The sequence below is a fragment of the Microplitis mediator genome, chromosome 3 (genome assembly GCF_029852145.1).
Source record: "Microplitis mediator isolate UGA2020A chromosome 3, iyMicMedi2.1, whole genome shotgun sequence".
NCBI lineage: Eukaryota > Metazoa > Arthropoda > Insecta > Hymenoptera > Braconidae > Microplitis > Microplitis mediator.
In genome coordinates this window covers 497,484-509,342 of record NC_079971.1, presented here as the reverse complement: position 1 = coordinate 509,342, position 11,859 = coordinate 497,484, and the positions used below count along the sequence as shown (strand labels likewise).

The window sequence follows — 11,859 nt, the reverse complement described above, 5'->3', positions numbered from 1 at the left end:
AAATCTAGAGCCGATCACACGGTCTCACGTGCCTCCTTTATGCCTGCGTCCTTTTACTATCTCACACCTATCTAGCTTTAAATTGTTCGCGTCCATTTGCCCTCTCTCCCGCACCCCGAAGAATATAAAGATGTTTTATAAAATAGAGAGAAAGTTTAAATAAAAAATGAAAAAAAAAATTGGCAAAAAGAATAAACAATTATTGTGTTAACGCGTCAATCAAAGTCGTATTTTTGTACTCTCGAGAGGGCACATGTGAGCCGTTGATTTAATTTTTGTCTGTAATTTATTTATTTATTTTTTTCTTTTTTTTTTTAGTATTATTATTGATGTTTTACGCTGTTATTAAAATCGATTTATTGTTTTTATTTTATTTTATCATTATTTTTTATATTTTTTTTTTAATCTTGTTTTGTTTGTTTGTTTTTTTAAGTTGGCGATGATGATAGTAACAATTTAGTGTTGACGGTATCATCGTCGATTAGCGGTTTGCGTTTTTCAGTTGATTGGATAGCCAGTCAAGACCCTCGTACAAACCGTCTCCGCTTGTGGCACACGTTGCCTGGATATACCAGTTACGGTTGCGTAACGAGTGCAGCCCCAATTTGTCTGTTATTTCTGCGGCATTCATCGCATTTGGCAAATCCTAAATAAAAATAAATAATAATCTTTTAAATCCTCCCTTAAAATCCCATCAAATAGAGCTACGACTCAGTAATTGATAAGCTTGATAATTAAATTCTTTAAAATCAATAGCATCAAATGTACAGTGGAAATTTAGTGACAAACATTTCGAGTTATTGATTCGAATTATTAATAGTTTTTTTAAAATAGCTGATGGAAATAATTAATTGGAAAATTCGATGGCGGTATTTATTAAATATTGAATACTAACTTGTTTGTTAGCGAATATTAAAAGAACAGCATCTCTTAATTCATCTTCTGCCAACATTCGCATTAACTCTTCACGTGCTTCCCCAATACGTTCTCTATCATTACTGTCAACTACAAAAATTAATCCCTGTAATCATATAATTATTAATTAATAATTTATTAAATTAAAAATCATTATTTAATTAATCAAATAAAATTTACCTGTGTATTTTGGAAATAGTGTCGCCATAGAGGTCTGATTTTATCTTGACCACCCACATCCCATACAGTAAAACTAATATTTTTATACTCAACTGTCTCTACATTGAATCCTATTTAAAAATATTTAAAAAAAAGTTATTAAAAAATATTTTTGAAATAAAATTTAAAGTGATCCTTAAGTTAGCAGACAATTAACAATTTTCTTTTCAACAAATAAATTACAAAAAAAATAAAAAAAAAAAAATATGCACTTGTAGAAAATTTTAAAAACTACAGGTGCAATTTTTTCAAATATTTTTTTTTATAATTTATCATTTTTAAAAAAATCAAAAAATTATTAGACGCCGACTGACTTCAGTTTCATAATTTGAATGATACTGGAGTTAGCCGACGTCTTAAAATTTTTGATATTTTGTTTTCAAGGAATGTTATAAAAAAAATTGTCATACTTTTTTTAAATTCTCTAAATGTGGATTTTTTATGAGTGTGAATGTAGCAGACATCAGATGAATTTGAAATTATTAATAAATAGAGTAAATAATTAATTTTAAAAAATGCGCATTTAAAAAATTTTGAAATTAATAAGTGCATTTTTTAAATTATTTACTCTACTTTTTAATAATTAAAAATTTTTCTGATCTCTGCTACATTCAAACTCGTTATTTTGTATAATTGATTTGTTTTAAGAAAATGCAAAAATTGTATGATCCTGAAGTTAGCAGACATTTAAAAATTTTTGAATTTTCGTTTTTCAATACATCAACTGCAAAAAAATAATATAAAAATATGCACATGTAGAAAATTTAAAAAACTACAGGTGCAATTTTTTCAAATATTTTTTTTTAAATTTTTTATCGTCTAAAAAAAAATCCAAAAATTATTAGACGTCTGCTAACTTCATGATCATGAAGTTAGCAGACATCTAATTATTTTTTGATTTAATTTGAGGCGGTAAATTTGAAAAGAAAAAAATTTGAAAAAATTGCACCTGTAGTTTTTAAAATTTTCTACATGTGCATATTTTTATTTTTTATTTTTTTGTAATTGATTTGTTGGAAAAAAAATCCGAAAATTTTGAATTGTCTGCTAACTTCAGTATCATAAAAATTGTTAATTGACTGTTAATTTCAGGATATTAAATTTAAAAATAATTACCTATAGTTGGAATCGTCGTTACGATTTCACCTAATTTTAATTTGTACAGTATCGTAGTTTTACCAGCAGCATCAAGACCTACCATCAAAATTCTCATTTCTTTTTTACCAAAAAGGCCTTTAAACAATGTCGCAAACATATTCCCCATGATTATGACCTTAGTTATTTAGGTACCTGGAAATATAAACATTACAGTTTAAAAAAAAATAAACACCCAATTAAATTTAATTTAAATTAAAGATAATAATTGTCGAATAAGTGAATTAAGAAATATTGCTGATAAATAAAATATAATAAAATGTTAAATAGGAAATGATGTTTGCAGTCGCGTCATCACGATAAACGTCTGGACAGCGTGGCCTCATAAAAAATAATCTCATTAAAAATTTTCCATTTCACCGCAATAATAATTAATAAATTAATTACTTAACAAATTTATTGATCAAAGTTACAGTAATTATAAACAGCTGGATTAGACAGGGTGTTGGTAGAAAAAGGGCAAGCGTGCGTGGAACTTTAAATAAAATAGACATAGACAAATGCCGATGAATCACCTCAAGTTTTTAAAAAATAAAAAAAAATAATATATGATTTATAATAATAACAAGGATAAGTAATAAATAAAATAGTAGATAAGGCCAATGGATTTTTAGTGGTTGATATTAATAAGTAAATAATATATGAAAAGATGAATAATAAATTTGGAGTCTTGTCAAGCTGTCGAGGGTAGTTGTCTGTCACCTTGGGCCGACTCTAATCTGAGGCCGAACAATTGTCCAAAATGCCTCCTTTGTAATTTATATTATTTGGTTTTATTGTTAATGACAATTATTATCTGTTAATATACATATTATTATTACTTATTATTTAAAATATTACCACTGATATTACTTACGTAGCACTAAAAAATACAATACTCACGAGAAACGATAAAACATAAAACCAACACTCCCGACAAAGTCCCGTATGTTAAAATGGCGGACGTAGGAAAGGATTCAATGCTTGGTGCCACGTATAGGGCGACTCTCCAAGCTTATCATTGGTCCGAATTAAGTCACGTGACTGTTTGTAACAAATTTTTAGTTTGGTTTCGTCAAGCTACCGACAGAGTGACCAGTGACAACACCACCAACACCACTGGGGATGTGTTGTCTTCGTTCAAGACCGTACCGATCTTATAAATAAAACTCTGCCACTGATGTATCGATATATTCTCATGGACTTTTTAATCATCTTTTACCCAATACAAATATACTAATTCACAAGTAATAAAATTATAAACATTACAAATTTAAATACAAATTTAACTGATGACAATAAATGGTCCTGAAGTTAGCAGACAATTCAAAATTTTATGATACTGAAGTTAGCAGACGTCTAATAATTTTTGGATTTTTTTTTAGACGATAAAACATAAAAAAAAAATATTTGAAAAAATTGCACCTGTAGTTTATCAAATTTTCTACATGTGCATATTTTTATTTTTATTTTTTTTTTTAAATTAAGTTGTTCAAACAAAAATTCAAAAATTTTTAACTGTCTGCTAACTTCAGGATCATAAAATTTTTTGATTTTTTTTTGAACAATTAAATTTGAAGAAAAAAAAAACTAAAAATATGCACATGTAGAAAATTTAAAAAACTACATGATACTGAAGTTAGCAAACGTCAAATAACTTTTGGAATTAAAAAAAAATGATAAATTACAAAAAAAAAAAAAATGATCCTGAAGTTAGCAGACATTTAAAAATTTTTGAATTTTCGTATTTCAACAAATCAATTGAAAAAAAATAAAATAAAAATATGCACATGTAAAAAATTTTAAAAACTACAGGTGCAATTTTTTCAAATATTTGTTTTTTTATGTTTTATCGTCTAAAAAAAAATCCAAAAATTATTAGACGTCTGCTAACTTCACTATCATAAAAAAAAATATTTTGAAAAATTGCACTTGTAGATTTTTTTATTTTCTACATGTGCATTTTTGTAGTTTTTTTTTTTTTGCAATTGATTTGGTGAAAAAAAAATCCAAAAATTGTTGATTGTCTGCTAACTTCTGGATCATAAAACTACAGGTGCAATTTTTTTAAATATTTTTTTTTTTACAATTTATTGTTTAAAAAAAAGTCCAAAAATTATTAGACGTCAGCTAACTTCAGTATCATGACAATAAAGTTAGCGGACATTTAAAAATTTTTTGATTCTTTTTAACAAAAAAATAAATATTAAAAAAAATATTTTGAAAAATTGCACATGTAATTTATGAAATTTCTAACATGTGCATTTTTTTAGAAATATTTTTTTTTCATTATTTATCTGTTAAAAAAAAAATTTTTTAATTTCAAATGTCTGGTAACTTTACCATCATATGTAACTGCGCAATCACTAGGTACAGAAAAAAATAAAACTGAAACTTATACTTTGTAATTTTTTAACTGACAATTAAAAATGATAAAAAATATATCGATATATTTGTTTACGTCGATACTCTGCTCCAGATCGATTTATTTATTTTTCAATTGACTTCTTGCCAGCATCATTCAAATAATTACGCTAATTGTTGATAATTTTTTAAACAGCTGTCAAATATTTAAATTTACTCCGGTACAAATCTGACAGTAATTTATTTTTTTAAAAGATTCATAACAATTTTTTTTTTTTTTTTTCAATATAAATTCATTATTTATTTAATTACAAGAGAAAAAAATTTTTCCAATCGAAAATTTATTGTAAAATAATAAATAAATAGTGGAATGTGGTCTGGCGGTGGATTATGACAAAATAATTAATTTAGTTACACAATTAGGTTTTGTTAAATATGAGTGATGATATAATTGATTAAATTAAATATTAATAATAATAATATCAAACATGAGTGGTTTTATAATAAAAACATTTCACTGGTAGTTAAAAAAAGATTAAAATCGTCATCTCAATTGTGCTACAAAAAAAGTTGATGCTGATGACACCGCAGTTGTGTAAAAAAATATTTAAAATTCTTCAACTTTTATTTCTTCCCAGGATTTATTTGACGCCTTGGTGGGACTCAGTGACAGCGATTTATTGTGAATATCTTGGCCTAATGTCATCTTGAGTAGTTTCAGTACACTTTTCCTATCGGTATTTTCGTTTTCTAAAACAAAATAAATTTTAATTGTCAGTAACAATTAACAAGTAATTAAACTCGTCGCTTGATTACCTTCGTTTTCAGTTATTTGTGCTTCTAAATGTAATTTCTCTTGAGCAATTTCATACATTCCTTCTTCAATTGTTTTTTCTGCTAAAAATCTTATTATACGAACATCCCTGTCAAATAATAAAATTTTTAATTAATAAAAGACTAAAAAAAAAATAAATAAAATGAAATTACTTCTTTTGTCCCATGCGGTGAGATCGATCTTCAGCTTGTTTGTCATTATAAGGATTGAAATCAATATCATGAATAATAACAGTATCAGCAGCAGTTAGATTAATACCTAATCCGCCAGCTCTTGTGGACAAAAGAAATATAAATATTGATGGGTCTTCAGTATACTCGTCGATCAAAGCCTGTCTGTCAGGAACTGGCGTTTGACCATCCAGTCTGTTGGTTTAAAAATAACAATTAATTTAAAATAAATAATTAGCATAATTAATATTTAAAATTCTTGCCTTAAAAATTTGTGGCAGCGTATTGTTAAATATTCTTCGAGAATATCCAATAACATTGTAAATTGACTAAAAATTAAAACCCTGTGGCCATCTTTTTTCATTTGCGGCAGCAATTCGTCGAGTTTCTCCAGCTTTGCTGACTGGAGAACCATTTCCTGAGGTAATCCATGTCCAGCAAGGCACCTGTGGAACCGCGACAACTGATTGATGGCATAGTCCGACATCCAAAAGAGATCATCGAAAACATGATCAGGATTTGTTTCCTTGTAAGTCGGATCTTTGGCGAGTTTTTTAGCCATAGGCCGTAATTTACTCTCGTCGTAGTAATTTCTAAGTAAGAGCGGATGATTTGCAAGCTTCCTGAGCTGCATCATCATACCCGGGCCATTGAATGGGACACCACTGCCAGCTTCTTCTGAAAACTCACTCATCAAATCTTTGTACATCTCACTTTGTTTCTTAGTCAAGCTGCACTTGATAACTTCTTCAGTCTTTATTGGCAAGTCCTTCAGTACCTGGGACTTTAAACGTCTTAGTACGAACGGTCGCATAATCTGCTTGGCATTTTTTACCTGCTCGCGTTCAAAGAACGGCTGATCTTTACCAGACGCTGCGATCTTTGGATTCTTCGAAAACAAACTCTTTAAATCATTTTGTTTGCCAGCGAACAACGAGGGCATTACGAATACCAACAGTGACATGAGTTCCAGAAGATTATTTTGCAGTGGAGTTCCGGTTAATAGAATCCGATGCTTGGCATTTATTCTTACGAGATTTTCATACCTAATAGTACTCATATTTTTAAGCATATGTGCTTCATCAATTACCACATAAGTGATTGGTAGTACACGAAACAGACGACGTTCTTCTGGTGAGCTGCTTGTAAGATTGTAAGTCGTTATGATGACGTCAACGTCATCCAGTTCACCTTGACGCCAGCCCATTCGTATGTCTTTACGTTCATCTGGGTTGCCATAATACTGTACGACATTTAGGCCCGGTGACCAACGTTCGAATTCGTTGATCCAATTATCTACACAGTAACAAAGATAATAAACAATAAATTTATGATAAACAGTAATTACAATTATAAAATAAAATAATTACTCATTGTCGAGCTAGGGACAATAATGAGATGTGGACCATCATTTTCTCCAACCAAATTAGCCTCCTTTAAGTACGTTAAGAAAGCAATAACTTGAATAGTCTTTCCAAGGCCCATTTCATCAGCAAGAATACCATTAACATTTTGCGAGTGGAGTACAGCGAGCCAATTAAGACCGACCATTTGATAAGCCGTCAACTTGAACTCTGGATTCAAACTCTTTGGCTGCTCTTTAACCATTGAAGCACCAGCTGCGACAGCTTTCTCCATATTTACCGACAGTCGCAGACACTTTTTCATAAGTGCCTCGACTACGTTACGAGTCGCCAGTAGTACCTGAGCTGAATTAAGTAACTCCGTGTCAAGGTATTTGTTGTGCTGGAACTTATCCACCAGGTCCCGCCAGTCATCAAATGGCCGAGCTGCCATTATTGCTTCGGCTTTTTTCTGCGAGCACTGATGCATCATTAGTAGCTCAGACAACAACGCGGTCTGCATAAAATCTAATACTGCTTTTTTGTCACCAGTTAATTCATTCGAAATTTCAACATCTGAATCATCATCACTAAAAATTTAAGTATTTATTAAGAAATAAATCTTGTATTAGCATCAGAAATATTTATTTAATAAATTACCTATCAAATACTTTGCTTTTGTAAGTTTTTTCATCAGAATCAACGTCACCATCTTCCTCATCCATATCACGACGTTTTCGACGTTTTTTTTTATTTGATTTTGATGAATTATTTTTTCTTTTTCTGTTAGCACTTAATTTAGCTTTAGCTTTATCTAAATCCCAATTAACGCTACTTAATACTTCTTGAATAATCTATTTAAATAAATAAATAATATAAATGAATTATTTTTAAAAATAAAATTTATATGATCCTGAAGTTAGCAGACAGTTAAAAATTTTCGAATTTTTCTTTGAACGACTTAATTTAAAAAAAAAATAAAAAAAAAAAATATGCACATGTAGAAAATTTAATAAACTATAGGTGCATTTTTTTCAAATATTTTTTTTTTAATTATTTATTGTTTAAAAAAAAATCCAAAAATTATTGGTCGTTGGCTAACTTCAGTATCATAAATTAATATGATCCTAATGATAGCAGACATTTAAAAATTCTTGAATTTTTGTTTTTCAACAAATCAACTGCAAAAAAATAAACTAAAAATATGCACATGTAGAAAATTAAAAAAACTACAGGCGCAATTTTTTCAAATATTTTTTTTTTTATGGTTTATCGTCTAAAGAAAAATTCAAAAATTATTAGACATCTGCTAACTTCAGTATCATAAATTAATACATACATCAGTGTCACGATCTGGATGTAAATTAATCAGGTACGCTAACTTTTCATCTTTGTCACTAGTTTCATCATTATCCTTACTGTCAGAATCCGACTTTTTATTATCATAAGATTTGGCAGGTGGACCGGCATCACTGTCACTATCTTCAATGCGATTTACCGCTTTCCGACGAACTTGAATGTCTGGACTCGCTAGATTGCTATCTTCGTCAGCTGTTTAAACAAAAGAACAACAATCATTAGCAATACTCATATCAGCTGATTGTTATCATTCAATAATATAAAAAAAATTTAACCAACCAGTTTGGAGCTCAAAGCAAAAAGAATACTTACACATTTTTAATTTATCAAGAGGTTTCTTTTGAAAGCGAAATCTTCGGAGATTGTTGGATAAAGTTGGACTAATAGCGTCCTGATTATTATTATTAATGTTATTATTATTATTATTATTTGTATTTAAATCGGACATGGCATCAGCAAACTTGGTTTTGGCAGTCTTGACAAATAATGATGCACTGACGCTCGTGAAAATACATTTTTACATGAGTAGATAATATATATATATATATGTATAAGTGTATACTGTAAGTACTAGATACTTCTAATATAATTTTGTACTTTACTAACACGTTATAATGTCGTGCGATGAGACAATTACTGAGTAGATTTAAAAGTTAATAGCAAACTATATAAAAATACGATCAATCGTTATATAGACAATGATATTGGATACCTAGAGCTCGAGTTTGAGAATAAAAACTGCCACACTGTGCACGACTACAATCAAGTAAAGAACAAGAATGTAATGATGCGAATAGAAAAACGGCATCAACTGTATACCCTAGTACTACCGCTTTTGTTGTATTTTTCTTTTCTTACATCTATATATATTTATATATATATTTTTTTACGTTTATTTCATTTTCCTCGAGCTTGTCTTACTATAGTATTTTAAGACGGCAAGTTCTCGTCTCCTCGTGACCGACTACAAGTTACTTTAACGTCTGTTGTTATTGATCATTTTTCACTTACGTATAAAAGTACCGGAAAATTCAAATCTGACAAATGAGGGAAATTATTTTGAATTAAAATTATATAAAATATTTCGTTAGAAAATTTTTTTTAGTAAATATGTAAATATTATTTATCAAAATAAATTTTAAAAAGGAATTTAAACTTTTGCGCCATTAAAAGTGACATTAAAAATAGTAGACTGATAATATTTTTATTTTTATAAACAAATGACATTTTTAAAAATTAATATGAGTGTGAATGTAGCAGACATCAGTCAAATTTAAAATTATAAATAAATTGAGTGAATAAACGAAATAAAATTTTTAAAAAATGCGCATTTAAAAAATTTAAAAATTAATAAGTGCATTTTTTCGAAATATTATTTTTAAAATTATTTACTCTATTTATTTATAATTTTAAATTTGTCTGATGTCTGCTAGATTCACACTCATAAAATTAATGCTTCAATTTTTTTTAAATATTAAATTTAAATTTGAATTTTTCTGCTCTGAAAAATCGAATTTATCTCAGGATTCCTCAGCTGTGCTCATGCATTTAAATTTGACAGGCTTCCCGCGTCGAATAACAAACAGCACGTGTTCGTATCGGCACTAGAGTTTATTTATAAATTATTTTTATAGAAATATTATTGTAAAGTATTTATTGTTAATATTTATTATTTAATCAGGTAAATATAAAAATATTTAATAATTAATGATTTATTGTTTATTTAAATTTAAATTTCGATAAACAAAAATCCTAACCTCTCATTTGTGATTTAAATTGATCAAGTATTGATTGAAAAAAATAATTATCTATTAGAAATGAGTAAAAGAAAAATAGAAGACATGGAAATGAGTGAAGGACAAATACACACAGTGTTGGCACGATTCAAATCTGAAACAGGTGAAATATTACCTGATACATTTAATTTGCCGGGTGGAACAACCGCTAAGCAGCTAGAGAGTATCTGTAACAATTTATTGGACCAAGAGGATCCAGTTCCAATATCATTTTTTATAAATGACGTCGAAGTTGTCGGATCACTTCAAGAAAATTTAAAGGGCAATGACTGCGAGCAGGTTATCGATATTGTCTACCAACCTCAAGCTGTTTTCAAAGTCCGCGCTGTTACTCGGTGCACTGGATCCATCGAAGGTAGACTTGATTATTAATTCACCTAGATCTGTTGATAGAAGACCATTAAACTAATAATTAATTGCAGGACACAAGGAAGCTGTTATATCGGTGGCATTTTCACCAAATGGCCAGGGTTTAGCCAGTGGATCTGGTGATACGACTGTCAGATTCTGGGACATTCATACCCAAACACCTTTATACACTTGCGAGGGCCATAAACACTGGGTTCTATGTATATCATGGTCACCATGCGGTACCAAGCTCGTGTCCGCTTGCAAGAACGGGACGATAATACAGTGGGACCCGGAAACTGGAAAACAAGTTGGCAAAACAATGACTGGACACAAAAAGTGGGTGACTGCCCTGGCATGGGAACCTTATCACCGTAATCCAGAGTGCAGATACCTGGTCAGCGCTTCCAAAGATCAGGATTTACGAATTTGGGACACTAAACTTGGACAAACTACTCGGGTGTTAGCTGGACACACCAAAAGTGTCACGTGTGTTCGGTGGGGTGGCCGTGGGCTCATTTATTCTGGATCTCAGGACCGAACTATCAGAGTTTGGCGCGCTGAAGATGTAATTATTTTGAATAAACTTAAGTTAGACAATGAAACTTTATTAATTTTTAAAAATTTCAGGGAATTATTTGTAGAATTTTGGAAGGACATGCTCACTGGGTCAACACCCTGGCATTAAACGTTGACTATGTTTTACGAACTGGACACTTTGAAGTTGTAAAAAGTTCTCATCAGTCTTCAAACCTCCAAGAGCAAGCTCTGAAACGTTACGAAGCTCTTGGTGATGAAAAATTGGTATCTGGATCCGATGATTTCACTCTTTACCTCTGGAACCCGGAGAAAGATAAAAAATCAATCGGTAATAAAATAAAAAAAATAATAATTGTTATAATTTTTAAAATAAAATATTTAAATTACAGCGAGAATGACAGGACATCAGCAGTTAATAAACGACGTTAAATTCTCACCGGATGGCCGGGTAATAGCATCAGCCTCGTTTGATAAATCAATAAAACTGTGGGAAGCAATAACGGGTAAATTTATAGCTTCCTTGAGAGGTCACGTCCAAGCCGTTTACTCAATAGCCTGGAGTGCTGATTCCCGGTTACTAGTAAGCGGTAGCTCCGACTCGACTCTCAAGGTCTGGAGTATGAAAACTAAAAAGTTGGCGCAAGATTTGCCTGGACACGCTGATGAAGTTTACGCCGTCGACTGGTCCCCGGACGCTCTGCGAGTCGCTTCCGGAGGAAAAGATAAAGTTCTCCGACTCTGGCAAAATTAATTATTTTTTATTGTAATTAATAAATTTTATTATAAACAAAATCATTTATATTTTTTTTATACATTTAATGTTTAAAAATCATAAA

General features: G+C 29.9%; 3 protein-coding genes across 6 annotated transcripts; 1 reads left to right on the top strand and 2 right to left on the bottom strand.

Moving 5' to 3' along the window:
• Positions 1 to 285: 285 nt before the first annotated feature.
• Positions 286 to 3,320, bottom strand: LOC130665719 (ADP-ribosylation factor 1). 3 transcript variants are annotated; one of them, XM_057466255.1, is made up of 5 exons: positions 3,172 to 3,320; positions 2,251 to 2,424; positions 1,096 to 1,205; positions 896 to 1,021; positions 286 to 646 (listed from the first exon to the last, which is right to left on the bottom strand). In XM_057466255.1, exons 2-5 carry the CDS (start codon positions 2,396 to 2,398, stop codon positions 482 to 484), a joined length of 549 nt encoding a protein of 182 aa, XP_057322238.1. In that variant the 5' UTR covers positions 2,399 to 2,424; positions 3,172 to 3,320; the 3' UTR covers positions 286 to 481. The 3 variants fall into 3 exon arrangements, with proteins under 3 accessions (XP_057322238.1, XP_057322237.1, XP_057322240.1); XM_057466254.1 differs by having other exon boundaries at positions 3,146 to 3,302; XM_057466257.1 differs by having other exon boundaries at positions 3,130 to 3,255.
• A 1,662-nt stretch (positions 3,321 to 4,982) lies between these two features.
• On the bottom strand, positions 4,983 to 9,213 carry LOC130665713 (SWI/SNF-related matrix-associated actin-dependent regulator of chromatin subfamily A containing DEAD/H box 1 homolog). Its single transcript, XM_057466245.1, has 8 exons — positions 8,652 to 9,213; positions 8,320 to 8,531; positions 7,641 to 7,834; positions 7,008 to 7,570; positions 5,901 to 6,933; positions 5,620 to 5,832; positions 5,449 to 5,555; positions 4,983 to 5,382 (listed from the first exon to the last, which is right to left on the bottom strand). Exons 1-8 carry the CDS (start codon positions 8,785 to 8,787, stop codon positions 5,240 to 5,242), a joined length of 2,601 nt encoding a protein of 866 aa, XP_057322228.1. The 5' UTR covers positions 8,788 to 9,213; the 3' UTR covers positions 4,983 to 5,239.
• Positions 9,214 to 9,864: 651 nt separating this feature from the next.
• On the top strand, positions 9,865 to 11,815 carry LOC130665705 (notchless protein homolog 1). Of its 2 annotated transcripts, none has more exons than XM_057466226.1 (5): positions 9,865 to 10,020; positions 10,155 to 10,490; positions 10,558 to 11,051; positions 11,114 to 11,351; positions 11,413 to 11,815. In XM_057466226.1, the coding sequence occupies exons 2-5, from the start codon at positions 10,157 to 10,159 to the stop codon at positions 11,772 to 11,774; spliced, it is 1,428 nt and encodes a 475-aa protein (XP_057322209.1). In that variant the 5' UTR covers positions 9,865 to 10,020; positions 10,155 to 10,156; the 3' UTR covers positions 11,775 to 11,815. The 2 variants fall into 2 exon arrangements, with proteins under 2 accessions (XP_057322209.1, XP_057322210.1); XM_057466227.1 differs by having other exon boundaries at positions 9,903 to 10,020; positions 10,125 to 10,490.
• The last annotated feature ends 44 nt before the right edge of the window (positions 11,816 to 11,859 follow it).